We start from the raw sequence: 15,983 nt of genomic DNA, 5'->3' as shown, positions 1-15,983 counted from the left end.
TTATCTTGCATTTGTCATTCCCTCCATACTGTACTGTTACCTGTGTAGGTGAGTGAACCTGGAAGTTCTGTGTGCAGCAAAAGGAGAAGAATTAACAAGGTCATTTTGATCTTGATTAATCATATTGAAGGTGAAAAAGTGTTAAACCTGCAACTAAGTGCAGCATTGTTCTTCTCTGAGATCAGAACTGTATGCTGCTGCAGGAATAACAATTGCTGTATTCTCATTCACTCGCAGTACAACCTCAGGACTAAACAATAACCTGAGGCTCTGATGAGAAATCTAACAACCAATAGGCTGCTTTTCCTTCCGCTGAAGAGCACACATGCAGAGATCACTCACTCCCAGCAAACAAGAGAACTTCAGCAAGACAGCGCCCTGCCAAGAGAACCTGCCTTGACCTTCAGAAGCACAAGGAAGGGATCCTTCAGGTTTCAGGGTCTCGGTTTCTACATTTCATTCAGCTTTGTTTTGCCAATACCCAGTCCACGTGTGGGGAAACGACAAGCTGAGAAGACAGGCTGCAACTTTGGTATGTAATTTGGTCTTTCAGGAGCACTCAATGGAATGAGAAAAATTTGGCTGGGAAAGAAGAACAGAACTGGTAGCCTTACTGCTTGTGAGTGCGTGAAGGGCTTTTACTAAAACATCTGTCCTGAGTGCTTTGCCCTTCTGAAAAGGGCAGCTGCCTCACTTCTGCTGATTATATTTACAAAGGGCAAAGGCAGTTTTTGCTGTACCCTTAATGGACAGAGGCTAGTGGCAGTTCTTGCTCTTTCATAAATCTCGGCGTTCCTACTGGTGTCTGCTGTCAGAATCGATTAGGAGTAAGTGCTCGGACTGCAGAGCCATCGAGAGGCAGAGCAGTGCAGCATGGAGCCAGGCAGGAGCTCCTCCAGTGCTGGCAGTAGCCTGGCCACGTCCCCAGGCAGCAGGGGGGAGGCAGCCCCTGGCCCCTGCTCCTTACAGCAGGAGACAGCACGCCTGCAACACCAGTGGTGGCTGAGCTGGGAAGTGTGAGCGATGGCTGCTAGGGGCCAGAGCTGAGTCATCTGTAATATAATCATAAGGAAACACACATTTTTCCTGAGAGAAAATCAATAGAACTTTGCACTTTTCCTTGTAATATTTCCAGCCTGTGCCATCAGCCATAGTTTGCTCACAGTTATACTGCTATAAATTCACTGCAAGTTAATGGATTTCAACAAAAATGAATGGATTTACAACAGCGTAATAGATCTAATGTTAGAGCCATGCGCATGTAAAAAGACGTGGAACAAAAGCAGATTTTACACCACACGGATCACCTTCAAGATGCCAAGACCTTGCAAGGAAAAAAGCAGAACTGCCGACTGCCAGGTACGCAACACACAGAGGGGAAGGATGGGGGAGCAGAGTGCAGGAAACTAACTGTGCCATTTGTTTCATTTCTGCTGTAAAACATTTTGGAGCCTCATCTCATGTGGCACTACTAAGTAAATAAATAACATGCTCCCAAAGTTGCGTGTCAGAACTGGGCTGGTTAATGTATGAGCTGCCTCTGCTGCATTTGTTACTACACGGTAAATTTCATGCTTAGCCAGAGGCTGCCCAAGTTCATTGATTCATTACCCTTAAACTTCGGGCGGTTATTAGTCAAGCTCCCCCCAGTACATCTATTTAATAAAGAAGAGAAAATTGATGGGATCAAAAATGCTAAAGTCTTAATTAATGCCTTTTAGCAAAGACTGATTGGAGGGGCGTAGTGGGAATATGAAATTGCAGTGAATGTGCTGCCTGCTTCCAACGGCTGCCCTTCCCCAGAGCGGATGGGCTCTCCCAGCCCTCAGCCCTGCAGCCCGGTGCAGCCCCGGGCATCTGCACCACCAGGTAAGGGAGGAACCAAGCCTTGTGTGGCAGCTAATATACCAGTACACACAAATTATTGCTTACAAAGAGAGCTTGGATGGTAAATACTCACTGACTAGAAGGAAAAGATGTGGGATTTTCTTTTCACAATTTTGGGCTTCTCCAGTGTTTTTGTTCCCTAGCAAAATGCCCCAAGGCAGAGCTGGGGGCTGCATGCAGGGGAGGTGTTTGGCTTTAATCCACACAGGAGCTGCAGTTACATCACAGCCTGAAGTGAAGCGAGTGGGAGTAAGGCCATGAGAAACCCAGCAAGGCACAAGGGCTTGTGGTGCCCTCCTGTGCTGCACAGCCCTGGGCTTGGCAGGGCAGAAAGGAAGGGTGGCATTCTTTTTTAGATGATGTTTCTGAAACCCAACAACGTCTCTTAAGAACAAGATGGATTTTACTGTAAATAGAACCAGCCAGGAAAAGTAATTTGGTTGAGGTCTGCATCAGTGACGATACAAAACATGACTGGAAAAAATGGCCATTTCTTATGCTGGTGTTAACCAATGAACTGGAGTTTTCTGTTTTACTTTTGTTGCCTGCTAACCTTATAATAATCACAGCCATTATCAGCATACTAAACAAATCAGTTATATTAAAAGCTGAATCAAAGAGGACCGTTGATGGATTGTCCTAGTTGTTGGCTATAGATTTGTCTTCCTGTTATTGATTCTTAAATCTCATATGTAAAATCATCTTTAATAAAAATTAAATGAATGGGGTCTCACTAAATAACTCAAAGATGCTCAGTCTACCGTAAACATAAGATTTAGCTCTAAATTTCCATGTCACAGCCTCTTCTTAGAGCATAAGCTGTAATTTATTTACTTGTCCTGGACAGCTGCATTTCAGTGCTTCCAGAGTTGTCAGAAGTGATCCGTGTGACCGACTGTGTCACGGTGTCATCAATCAGCTGCTCTTTGCAGATCAAAAAATGTGTCATTGGCCCCATGGGAGCTTCTGCGCTGTCAGAGTGTGTAAGAAGGGGGGTCTGTCTCATTCCCTCCCCCCTAGAAGAGCAGCGAGTTGGATTGGCACCTAGAAATGAACACAAGGGTGTAATACCTCAGTTATGTCTTGGGGTGTGTGGCCTCCCATGGCACTAGGCAGCCTTTGGCAGTCATCGCTCTGAGGAACTGGAGAAGGCACTAAGAGTTATACCTGGAGATTGAATCCTCTGGGGTCTCTATAGCATTACCAGTGTGATGAGTGACTCGGTTTTTCTTCTCAGCTTACCCAGATCCCCTCTGTACTAATGGATGGTGGCAGGGGCTGAACTGCCAGGTTCCCAGAGCTGTGGCTGGTGCATCCCAGGAGCCTCTCAGCCTCTCACAGTGTTCTGGAAGGAGAGCCACCTGCTCCTCCCCAGCCTGGAGCCAGCAAAGGCAGCAGAAGCACAAGGAAAAGCCACCTGTGTTAGATCTTCAACTGCCTGAGGAGTTTAAAGCCTGCTTTCGGTACTTGAAGCTGAGCAGTTCTGTGACTTCCAAGAGGAACTGAGATGTTGTCGAAACAACCCACGCTTTTATTTTATCGCACATGAACATACATTGCTCTGAGCTCTGGAAAGCTGGAAGCGCCGAATCAGCGTGCCTTGCCCCAGCTAGGCTGAGCAGTGTGTCAGCTGGGGAGCTGCACTTACTTGGGAGTGCTGAAAATTCTTTGGGCAAGGACACAGGGCATGCATTCACATCTCAGGCCAAAGAATAGTAGCTGAGTGGAGGTCTAGACTGAACTGTGCCTGTCAGGGATACCCACTGCCTTGAGGAAAAGTCAAGAAAGGCTGCAAGAAAGACTGCAAGACAGGCTAAAGACTAAACTATCAAATGCAACAATGAAAATGTACAAGCTGATTAAAGAAACACTAGTTAATCCATGATCTTTACCAAACACAGTCACATTTCTCTTTCATCTCTGCTAATGCAGTGCAGGACAGTAAAAACACAGTCATTTATTGCTGCAAATAATGATGAAAACGTAATCGATTTATGGAGTGCTTAGATATGATGTCAACTTTTATAGTACAGCGGTATGAAACCGCTGTAAGTTAAATGCACAGCAAGGTGCTAATTGCAGCCCCAGTCAAAACAAACCTCACATTATGGTTAAGTTGCTGGTTGAGCTTTGTGGACGAGCTAGCTTCAGTTCCTACTGCAGTCAGCAGTGGAACTCCTTACTTAGTGAATTCTTTTGTATGGCTCCTTTAATAATCAATAATACTGGCATTTCAGTCCCCAGGGAAGTAAGCAGGGTTTGACAAGGCAGAAAAAAAACCCATATTAAGTATGTACTGGTGCACTGATCCAGTTGTGAGTTTGTTGGTTTGGCCACCTTGCAGTTTCTTCATCATGTAGAGAGATGAAGAATAAAGCCTCACCTCTGCATCCAGAACTGTGGGAGCTCAAACAAAAGCAAAGAGGAGCGCAGAAACACATGGTGCACACCTGCAGTATGATTTAACAGCAAGACTGAAGCACTGAAATTGAATTCAAGTTGCTACAGTGTACAAAGTCTAAAGTTAAAAAATCAATATATTTCAAGAACATAAAATCCCTTCATTAACCCAGGAGTTAATTATTTTGAAACTAGATAGGTGTTATCCTGCTTACTCTAGACTCAAGTATTTCACTAGAAGAAATCATCTCAAAAGCAAATACCTGGAGCTTTGCTGGGTTCAGAAAGCATTTGTCAACATGGTCGTATGAATGTGCATAGAAAAGTCAGCTAAGTTTAAGACATCACCCAGGGGTAATTCAGACCTTACCACTGCCATTTCTTGGAGCAGCACCAGAGAAAGCACTGCTCAGTGTTCAGCGCCATGAAAACACCATGTGTTCCACACAGCACGTTTCCCTTTATCCAGAGCTCTTCTGTTGCTGCTGACATTTAGAGAAAAACCTGCGTCTGATCTGTTGTTTACAGCTGGGAATGCAGTTACAAAATGGTGAGGGAGGAGGTGATGCAGGAGGCTGCACAGAGCGTTTACCTGCAGACACTAAACCTCACCTGCTGCAGGATCACTGAAGTAGGAGGCAGCGGACAGCCTGTGCAGGGAATGCACTGACACCGGTTCTGCGGTCATGCCAAAGCCATTTACTTTTATTTGAGCAGCCCGTGTTCCCAAAGCAGCTGGATGGAGCTCAGCTCAAGGAGACAGCTGAATAAGCAGGAGCAGCACAATTTGCCCGTGGCTCAAACTTTCACTCTGCTCTAAAACAAGCTCCCCTAAGTCAGGAAAAAACTGCAGGTTTTTTCCTTCACATACTGAACCAAATAGCAAAATAAGGCGTTTTCCCAAATAAACTCACCGATAATGATTTTTGCCATGCATCTCTACCTAACTGCGGTGTGATAAAGTGCATAATTCAAATGCTATCTAGCCTGAGGGCTTAAAGAAAAGCTTACCTCCCCCTGCAAAACAGAGTGCAGATAGCTGATGTGACTACTGCCTATCTGCAGGCTGCAGGCTTTCAAAAGAGCAGGTAACACAGGCGCACTATCTGAATGTAGCTTAAATTCTGCCCAAGTTGTGGCTGCTTGGTTCAGTATACTCAGTCAATGGCCGTTAAGGCATTAAATAGCCACAATGTACAGCTTATTTCCAAAGAAAATACTTTAAACAGCACAGGTGACTCCTGTGCACACATTAACAAAAATCGGGACACAGGGAACGAAATTCAGTGTAGCCACAGTAATAACTGTAACAGAGAAATGCTGACCCTGACTAATGAATGGTAGCACCTGGCTATCACTGCACGGGAGAGATTAGGTTCTTTCCATAAATATTTCACATATATACACAGTATATTTTTATTCAGTTGTTTTGGACCAAACCCAACATCTTGAGAGAAGTGCACAGCCTTCTAGCCCAGCAGCACAAACTGGTCTCACGGCAATGGGAATTGCAAGTGGAAAACAGCTCCTAATGTGTAAGATCTGCAACGCATTTTCTTATTTTTCATGTGACTGGTTCATGTGGCCCTGCCAGTATGTAACAATGCTGTTCAAAAGTTCTACCTTATTACAATGCAATATTTGCTGCAGTTCTGCAAGTTACTTGCACTTGACTGACATTTCTCTGAGTCAAAAAATTGCTACGTATAGTTGACTGAGATTAAAATGTGTAGCTTGTGTACAGCTGTATCCTCCTTTCAGAGTTCAGGATTGGAAGGCTTCTATTAAATTGTTATTTTCAGTTATTATTAGATCCTAAATCAGTTAATATAATTACATTCCCATAATGAATGTGCAGCATTGTGAGCCTAAACGCCATATTTTCTATTGATCTATCTCCACAACCTGTTTAGTGAAATAATTAAAATGATTTACAAGGCTGACCCAATATCTTAGTGGTTTAGTAAATCACATTGCCATGTGTGAGGCTCAGCCAGTTGGAGCCCTCAGCCCTTGGCAGCCCCACGACCCTGAAGTGGAGCTGCAGTGAGTGCTGTGCTGTGTCTGAAGCGTGCTTGAGGTGAGCAGAAACACCTCCTCCAATGCTCGGGGAGAAAAAAGCCTCAGACTGGTTTGTTTGTTGGCTGCCTGTGTTTGGAGTACAAGAATTTCTGAGTGCTACCAAGCTGGAGCACAATTTGAGCCATCATTTTCAGGTAATGTATCTTCACTTGCAACTTGAACATTCCCCTTTTCTACCCCCAGAACCGACCCTAAGCGTGTGACCAGCAAAAAGGGGGCCAGCTCTGGAGCTTGGGATTTTTACATGAAAGACAATAGGTGAAACAACTGCATCATTATTGTTGTTAACTTACAGGAAAAGGCCAACCGTAAGCACCACCTCCTTCAAATAGTTTTTCAGGGCTCAGCAGGATTCAGTAGTGTCGAGACAGAGATACGCTGAAGCAATGCCCTGAAGCATCTTAAAACCTCTCTAGGTCTCTTCAGTAATCTCAAGGGGCCACAGGTAATTCCCCAGGCTCTACAGAGGGCTTTTTTTCTAGCTCACCTTCCTTCATTTTGCTTGTGCTGTCAGGGTTCCCGCAGAGCAGGAGCAGAACACAGTGCCTGGAAGACAAAGTAGAAAGCAGTCGCTTTAGCAAGGGTGGCAAGAGCAAAGTATATTTCAAGTATTATTACAAGGAGCTGGTAGCAACCCTTTTTCCCATTAAAAAAAAAAAAAGTGCATTTTGACAGCTGCAGTCTGGAGCCAAAAGGATGGAGCTGGATTTTGTGGGATCAGAACAGTGGCTGCAATGCGAGACTGGCACAGACAGGGCTCCCAGGGTAGGCACTGCCCTGCAGCTACACCTGGGCAGGGGCACAAACCCGGCCCCATCCATGACATGAGGAAAGAGCACACAGCTCTGCAATCCGCTGCCATCTGAAACATCATTTGTAACGTCTCCACCTGGAATTTGTGTGCCTGAACAAGCCTCAAGCTTGCTTTCAGCATCCGGTACATTTCTTTTAGTTCCATTCTTTTGCATAACTATACAGAAAAGGAAAAATGTCTTACAGAAACTTAAAATTTGAAGGTGGTTGCCGAACGCTCTTTGCAGCAGATGTCATTATCCTCCTTCCTGACCCTGCCCTGCACTGTTTGTATTTTGCTTTAAACGGGTCTGTAATTTCACAGTGTGCACTGAACTGGAACGATGCTTTTTGTTAAATAAAGTTTACCCTTGGACTGACTGCACCGGGCTCTGAAAAGAAACGCATCTTGCTTATGACTGTTCCAAAATAGGTCTGAGATTCAAAAAGAACTGTAAAAGAACTGTTGCTAAGTGGGCTGTAATCATGCTGAAGGGCAAGGGAGTATTCTGCCACAAAACAAACAAATCAACAAACAAAAAACCAGACGAAAATAAACTAATACCTGTGTTCTGCTCTGCAGTCTCACTGCTGATAATTTCACAGATCAGAGGATTCTGTTTTCAGAAAGCAGCCTGCTGTGCTGCAGCGTGTTTCCAAGTTGAAACAACTATAGTGGTGCCCTCGGTGCTGCACCTGGGAGCACCAAGAGGGGACTGGCTGCTTGAGGCCTTACACACACCACAGAACTGCTCCACAACACACTGCCACAAACCAGGGGGAGTCAGGCAGCTCAGCAGCAAGTGCTGCAATGCCAGAGCTGCTGGGAACCCTGACAGAGACTTCATCGTTACCCCCAGCAACAGCCCACCCCAAATTCTGGCTGCAGGAGCGGTTTTACATACAAGGCACTCATAGAATAGAGTCACTGAATCATGGAATCCTTACCCCTGCACTGCATCTCCTCTGTGCTTCCACCAAAGCATCCTCGACCTTAAGTGCTGTGTGCCATTGCAGCAGTCCTAATTTCACACTAACGTAACACAGAGGAAAATCCTTTTAAGCTAGGCTAACGCAGAAGAGACTCGGGCTCAAGGTGTTTGTTAGCCACAGCTCTGTGCTCACTGACCCATGGCAATGGCAAACATGGGTCAACTCAGTTACGGGTCTGCAATTAGTTACTTCTGTTTAGAGGCCCTGCCTAAATCGAAACGGTTCTCTCACCCATTCTCACCCCCTGTTCTGTTTTTGGGAGTACAAAGCGCTCAGCAGTCTCTGCCTTCTGAAAAAGCCCACAGCTGTCAGGATGAAAGCCTGCCTCCCAGCTCTTCCCCACTGCAAAATATATAAATTCATCTCGTGCTAAAATTAACATATATTGCTAAGGCGAATGAATTGCCGTATATCTATTAGCTTCCAGCATTTCCTGAGCGGGAACTTCATTTAATTAACTGCCTGACAGGCTAGCTCTCTCCAGAACCATGGCCACAGTTATTACTTTTATCTCCTTGGACACCTGCCTCTCACCCTGGTTTATCAGATTTCTCCCGAAGAGATGGACAAAGTATTTTCTGTTGTACGAGGCTGCGGGGTTTTGTGTTGCTCTTTTTGTAAAGGTTCTTACTGAAGCACTGAACTCAAACAGGCGTTTTTGGTCTGTTCAGTTATCAAAGCGGCACAGCAGCATTAACCCTCTCACTGCCCGGCACACACCTGAACTTCAGAGGAAATCAGATTGCACACAGGGAGATGAAAGCCTTCCATTGGGTCCTGGCAGCCGCCCTGAGCACCCTTCCTAATGAGCATGCCCACAGCAGAAGGCAAACCCATCAGCTCCTTTGATGTGTCTCCTTTCCTTTATTCCTCCTACACAAACATGGAAATACAGCGTGGCTCCCCAGCATACAGATCGGTGCCATCAGCTGCACTCCGCTGAGTGGGATCTGCCTGAATTCTTCCACCATGTTCTGGGCTAGTTGTTCCACTGCCACCAACACCGTTATAATTGGTCATAAAAAACTAATACATTTACAACCAACACCCAAATAACCCCAGCCTACCTGAGTTCCCAGTACAGGCACTGCTGCTGTTACAGCTATCCCAGGTGCCCCATACTGTGCCCTGTAAGCACTCCCCCAACAGCAAGGCTTGCTGCCACCCCCCCTTCGCCAGCAGCTCAGCACACAGCTCTGGTGCTGGCGGCCATGACACAACAGGTCAGCCAGCTGCACCATCACTGCAAGGCTCTTCAGAAGCTGCTTTGTGGGGGCAGTGCCTTTTTGCTAACCTTGTTCAGCCCCGGTTCCCAGGGACACACACGTAAGGCGGGCAGGACTCGGCGCACACTAAGGAATTGTGACAGACACAGTCAAACCAGCGAGACCCAAAGATACTGGCTGCCTTGGCATTTGACACCTTTATTAGTGTGGACATGGAAATGCATCTCTCCGGCAAGGACAGTGCAAGCTGACTCATTTTATTAAAAATAATGTCAGTCCTGACAGCCTAATTGTGTTACTTTGAAAGAGAATGGCAGGAACAGGGCCTTGCCAGCTAGCGATGCCTCGGAGATGGATGCCTCGTTACGGAGCAAAGATGAGAAATTTGTCTCTAACTAATGAATCTTTTCACATTTGCTGGGATTTCAGCCCAGCTCCCCACGCTGCAGCCGGCTGATGGGGCAGGGGCTGCCCTCACCCTGGGAACGCTCTCCCAGTGCCACCAGCAGCACGGCAGGCTCCTGTGCCCTACAGTGAGATGCATGGGATGATGTAACGTATCTTCGGCCAAAACTTACCATTGGGAAAGTGCACAGTGAACAACACAACCACACCTTATCACACAGACCTGCAGAGTTTGACAACCGTCTTCTAGGAAAAAGGTATGAACTTCTCACTGATGAAAAATCCAATGTAATGGATATTTTTGAGCCTCAAGCCTTTCCATTTTTATGCTTCAAATCTTATGTTAATTTAGCGTAGTTTGACCAAAACCAAATAAAATACACCATTAAGCAATTCAATCTGCTATAGCGCCAGTGACCGTTATTACCTTACCATTTTTACTTAATACTCATTTTGCGCCATGCACCCCTACCACAATACAAGCCAATATTTACCACGTTTAAAAATAAAACATTGGGCAAGATTTAAACGAGACTCAAAAACTAAAGACAGCAAAAATAACAACCCCAAGACAGACTGCCCCAGATTAACACGTGGCTGCAGATTGCTGCTAGTAATGAGAAATACAAGGTGCTGGGGAGCAGCAGTGGTGTCTGTCACACTGCCATGCCTGCACCAGCCGTGAGCTCAGCACGCAGGGGAGCCCAACATCAGCTGCCAGCAGCTCCGCTTCTGACTCCTTGTTATGGCTGGGGAGCAAGTGTTGCTTTTCAGCATCCCGCAAGGCAGAGTGTTCACACTTCTGCAGGAGTTACCATCAGGTATGCCAGGCTCCCATTATTTAAGAAGGGTGTGGCTTATTATTTTGATAAGGAAAAGATGATGGGGTATAATAAAAAAAACCACACAACTTGCTTAGCTTATGGTGAAAATGAATTCCCCCAAAGCCTTCTTCCACAGATAAATTTACTGCGATGTAAAACAGGCTGGTTGGTGTACGCGAGAACTGGAGCCCCGTATGCTGCAAGAAGCTGCAAACAGCCACATTTTCTCCAAAGACAAAGCAATTTTTGACTGATAATACCTGTAAGAGCTGTGCTGTGCCCCGTGTAGGAGCGGGCCTGGAGCTCTCAACAGGCAGCCCTGCAGCAGGCCGGCACGCTCCCGGTGCTGCGCTGCCCCCTGGCGAGGAGCGGGGAAGGAGCTGGGAAATGTATTAACAACTTGGTATTCGGGTAAGGGAAATCAGATCGGGGAGTTTAAAGCGGCAGTTATTTTCACCAGTATACCTGTACGGAGGGACCAAATGGGACTGCTAGTACAACTTGGCCAAGAGGAACAAACTGCACTGATCTTAAGAACTGCAGTGCTTGCTGAGATGCTCTTTCTGGAGAATCACAGTATCTGTTTCTTGTATCAGCTGCAATCAGGAAAAGCAATCTGTGATTACAGCCCAGTCACCTCCTACACACATCACTTCACTTCTGCTCATCTCCAGCTTCAGTTCACGATTACCCTTGAACAACAAGCAAATAAAGCAACACCACGATCTTCCATTCTTACATCATACAAACACCTCTATTTTCTGCAGCTGGATACCCTGCAGCTCACTTGTAGCTTTCTGTGCTCCCCATCTCTGAAATTCCCCCAGGACATTGCTGTTACTGCCTTGGCCTGCACGCGTTTCTCCCATCACCCACTGTAACTCAACACACCGACAGCCGAAGCAACATGGCCCCCTACTGTACACATGTATGGTGGTTCACTGTTGAGTGTTCACAAACACACAGATAGATAGACTAAAAAAGCAATAAATAAAGCCATACACAGACTTAATGGGATAAGAAACACCAATGTTACCTGCAAAGGGGAATAAGTAATATATATTAGGGGTTTATATCACCATTAACTTGTACTGTGCTTGCATGCTGATTTACTTGAAAAAGTACAAAGTTTCAAAGGCCTGAGACTAAGACACTTCTGAGAGGTGGAGCAGGTACCAACGCACATTCAGAAACATGCATGATAATTATTTGCACTTCTGTTTACATATTTCTGCTTTGATTTTATTCCGTATTCCCTTTTTACTCCTCTTCCCTCATTTCTCTGAGCCTTCTCTTCCTTTTTGATCCATAAAATCTGTTTCCACGTATTCTACTTTTTCCTCCTGCTCTTTTCCATGTTTATTTGACTGAGTCCCACTCCTGGCTCAGAGCCCTTTCCCTGGGACACGCTAACGAGCTGACCCGGCTCCTCAGACACTGTCTCTGAAGATAGATCAGGAAATGAAGATGTAGAGCTGTTGGAAGAGACTGGCTTCCCCAGGCACCTGTTTAGCCTGGATCATTGGATTTACTACACTGGCATCGCCAACACTGATTTGACTATTAATCCCTTAAGTGCCTTAGGAACTGCAGCATAAATCCAGCCAAGGAGCACTCATACGGCCCTGAAGACCCATAGCGTTCATCCTGGTACTCCATTCATGAAAACTGATCTGTTCTTAAATAACAATGACAACTCAAGGAGCCCCTGCTATGTAAAAACAAGGGACCTGTTTGCTGTGGCAACATCCTGCACTGCCGAGAGACCTTTCATACACACTGTATGGGAACTGTTCGGTCCCAGACCAAACCACTGAGCACCTGGGGAAAGGACCTGGTCAGCACAGGTGAAGGCAATTCAGCTTTGTGAGTGGGAGGGTGGAGCCTGGCTGCACCTCTTACACCTCATTTAAGGGCTGACTGCCATCAGGGAAGGATCTCTGGTTGGAGATTCCTCCTTGGTGAAGCCTGTTCCTGTGACCTTAGATCTTCAGAGATGGGTGAGCAGTCCTTTTTTCCTTCCTTTATAACACCTTTCTATTGCATTAAAACCTTCATCATTACAGCTCTTGTATCACCTTTCCATTGCATTGATCTTTCTGGATGTGACACAAACCAACCAGTGCTTGTGCTTATTAATCTGAAGGGACCAGCTTTTTCTTCTCTACAAATGCACACACTTATCTGCAGTTTTGTTCCTTGTTATGTACTGCTTTAGTACCTCTGTGCTCCACAGCAGCACTCAACAAAATGGTCACATTTCCTGCGTTCTGTCTGAGCAGCTCTGTAAGCCTCCTTCCCCAGGTGGCACTTAGTTACACGTGCGGCTGATACCCGTCCTGTGACAGGAATACAAACACCTTCTCTATTTTAATGTGTGCTTGGACTCGCTCGGCTGTGCTGAGGAGCTGGTGGCACTGCTTCCACAGCACCTCTGTGCCGCATGAGGGTCAGCTGCGCTCCGTCCAAGAGGTGTGGGAGTGCAGCAGGGCCGGAAGAGGCAAACCCCTTGGAAGAGCGGGGGATGCTGCGTGCAGTGGATGTGTATCCTTGCACTACAGGCCGAGCTCCCAGCACGCAGCGCACCACTGTAGGCCGCCTCGCCTGCAGCGCCCTCTGCCGGACCGGCGGGGAATGGGGGGAACGCAGCCACGCTCGACGCGCCGCGCTCCGGCCCGCCCCGGTCGCGCACACGTCACGCCTGCGCCGGAGCACCGCGATGGAAGGTGAGCACGGCGAAGGGCCGGGACGGGAGGAGGAGGATGATGAGAAGGGGCCGGCTGACACCGCTCTCTGCCCGCAGGTGTGCTGTACAGCGGGCTGCCCCGCGAGGCGGCGAAGGAGCTGCGCCTGCAGGTACCGCTCCCGTTTACCCCGACCGTGTCTGCTCACCGCTGCTGCCATGGTGCCCTCAGCTCGGCGGGCTGCCCGGCTCTGATATAACTATAACGGCTATTTTAAAGTCTCTTTTTAAACGCCTTTAGCCCCAAGGGTCAGAGGAGGCCAGAGCGTTTGTGAGCGCCTTCCTGAAGCGCAGCATGCCCAAGAAGAAGGATGAAGCCATCCAGGACGTGCTGACGCGGAAGGCCGTGGTTCTGGAGCACCACTGCAGGAGAAGGAAGAAGCCAAAGAGAAGGAAAACAAAAACCTTCACAGCCAAGCAGAGGCGGGAGCTGGGCCTGTTTGAAATCGAGCCTGAGCAGCAGAGGTACGAGCTTGTGTGCTTTGTGGCACCAAACCACAGCACGGCTGTTACCTGGGCTGCCTGTTGGATAAGCTCATCCCTGACCAATTCTTTCCTACGTACTGCCACCTGTGACGTCAGTTCTAATCCCCAAACTGGCTGCAACCAGAGAATCTCCATTCTGCATTATGTTCCTTGACCCAGTACATGCTAAGTAAGGGCAGTGCTGCTCCTAAAATGAAGCAAGGGGAGGAAGAGGAACAGAATGCTCTTAAACACATCCCCCCCTTGGGCTTGTTAGGAGCATATTCAGCTTTCCTTTAAGAAAAACTAGACCTGTTACTTGGAGTAGTTTACTAAGTGATCTGTGCAGCTGATAGCATTTGTAATTCTTAGTCTTAACTCTGCTTACTAAAACAACCTACAATGTTGGTTTGTTTGTTTTTTTTAATAAATTAAGTTGTAATAAGTTGTGTAATATTTGCCTTCTAACTGCAGATATGAACTCTTTCTACCACTACATGAACTCTGGAAGCAGTACATCAGAGACCTGTGCTATGGACTTAAACCAGATGCGTAAGTTTAGCTGTCTACTAATCTAACCACTGCCGATTTTAAGGTATTTCAAGAAGTAATTCAATTAAATTTAAATGTCAGTTATTAAATAAGGATATATACTGTTTCTGTAAGCTTTATAGTTGCAGTCACACCTTATAAACATGCTGTTCCATGTATTTTTTTCCCTCCCTGATCCTACCCTTTTCTTCAAGGCAACCACAGATGGTTCAGAGCAAACTGCTGAAAGCTGACCTCCACGGAGCTGTTGTTACAGGTATTGTTTGCTTTATTCTGCAGTTATCTGAAGTTTGCTGTACTTTCTTGAGTGTCAGGTGCTCACTGAATTCCTTTCAGTATCAACTCTAGAATCACATCATTGTGATTGTGTTGGAGTCTTTCTCCATTTACTAGTGCTGCTTAATTTTTCAACTGCTCTACCAGTTATCACTGTAATTACTTCAGACTACGACCTCAGACTTGTAAAATGATGAGGCAACAATGGAACAGCAAACCAGCTGCACCCGAGTTTATTCTAATATGTGCCTATTCTTGTTCTTTCAGTCACAAAATCAAAGTGTCCGTCTTATGTTGGGATAACGGGAATAATCCTGCAGGAATTCAAACACGTCTTCAAAATTATTACTAAAGACAACAAACTAAAAGGTATGCCAGACGGTTCTCAGTGCTTGTTATAATGTGAGTTACTGAGAATCTATCAAATAGTTCTGAGCAAATGTACGAGCACATACATTGTTCTTTACCACTGCTTATAATTCTTTGCTTAGTGGCAGAAGTTCATGTCTTTATCTGCCATGTAAAAGCCCAATAATGTACCAAAAATGTATCTTAGAAGTAATTCAAAAACACATTTCCAGTGATTTATGACATGATTTTGCACATGGTTCATTCATCTGATTCACTGTAGATTGTTCTCTGCAACTCGTACTGCATACTTGTGAACAAGGACTGAATTCCAGCAGTTTGGGCCTTAAATGTACAGGCTGTATTGAGTTGTATTTCTCACACTGCAGTATAAAACCTTGAAATGTTATGAACCTGAAGCCTGCATGTGAATAGTATTCCCTGGTACTCCAGTATCTATTCATAATGCTAATTTCTTCTCCATTTTTTTCAGTTGTTCCCAAAATTAACAACGTATTCAGCGTTGAGACTGATGGATTCATTTCCTACATCTATGGAAGCAAGTTCCAGCTTCGAGCAAGTGAGCGGTCTGCAAAGAAGTTCAAGTTGAAAGGAACTATTGACCTATGATTTCATAGCCAATCAAAAGGAAACTTACTTAAGATGTCTGCTGTTTTCCTTCAGTTTACAAAACAGGTTTTCTGGCAGACTGAAAAACAGAGTTAACTAGCTGAGATATTTCTAGTGTTTCTTCATACTGAAGAATGACTGGTTTCTCTCGTCTTTAAAGCAGTCTGTCAAACTGCTGAAGTCTTAGTTGTGTCTTTTCGTTACTTGTGTGTAATGTTCTGCCTTTCATTAAACTTGTGATTAGTACTGAGTACAGATTACCTGGTTCCTGTTTCTGTTTTGACTGTATATTTGCTCAGTGAATATTTTATAACTTGCTTACAGAGCCCACTTCGTTCAGAAGGCAGCAGTAACACCTGT

General features: G+C 45.8%; 1 protein-coding gene across 1 annotated transcript; it reads left to right on the top strand.

The window, feature by feature from the left end:
* Nucleotides 1–12,553: 12,553 nt before the first annotated feature.
* Nucleotides 12,554–15,878, top strand: POP4 (POP4 homolog, ribonuclease P/MRP subunit). Its single transcript, XM_072346588.1, has 8 exons — nt 12,554–12,609; nt 13,171–13,335; nt 13,413–13,465; nt 13,594–13,817; nt 14,292–14,369; nt 14,564–14,625; nt 14,913–15,014; nt 15,487–15,878. Exons 1-8 carry the CDS (start codon nt 12,606–12,608, stop codon nt 15,621–15,623), a joined length of 825 nt encoding a protein of 274 aa, XP_072202689.1. The 5' UTR covers nt 12,554–12,605; the 3' UTR covers nt 15,624–15,878.
* Nucleotides 15,879–15,983: the final 105 nt, after the last annotated feature.

The sequence above is a fragment of the Excalfactoria chinensis genome, chromosome 11 (assembly GCF_039878825.1).
Source record: "Excalfactoria chinensis isolate bCotChi1 chromosome 11, bCotChi1.hap2, whole genome shotgun sequence".
In the NCBI taxonomy this organism is placed as follows: Eukaryota; Metazoa; Chordata; class Aves; order Galliformes; family Phasianidae; genus Excalfactoria; species Excalfactoria chinensis.
The sequence above is the reverse complement of the archived record's forward strand: the minus strand, read 5'-3'. Positions and strand labels throughout refer to the sequence as shown.

Coding starts and splice junctions, on each gene's coding strand:
- POP4 (XM_072346588.1), top strand. Junction 13,818..14,291: donor ATCGAGCCTGAGCAGCAGAG/GTACGAGCTTGT, acceptor TTCTAACTGCAG/ATATGAACTCTTTCTACCAC. Junction 14,370..14,563: donor TATGGACTTAAACCAGATGC/GTAAGTTTAGCT, acceptor CTTTTCTTCAAG/GCAACCACAGATGGTTCAGA.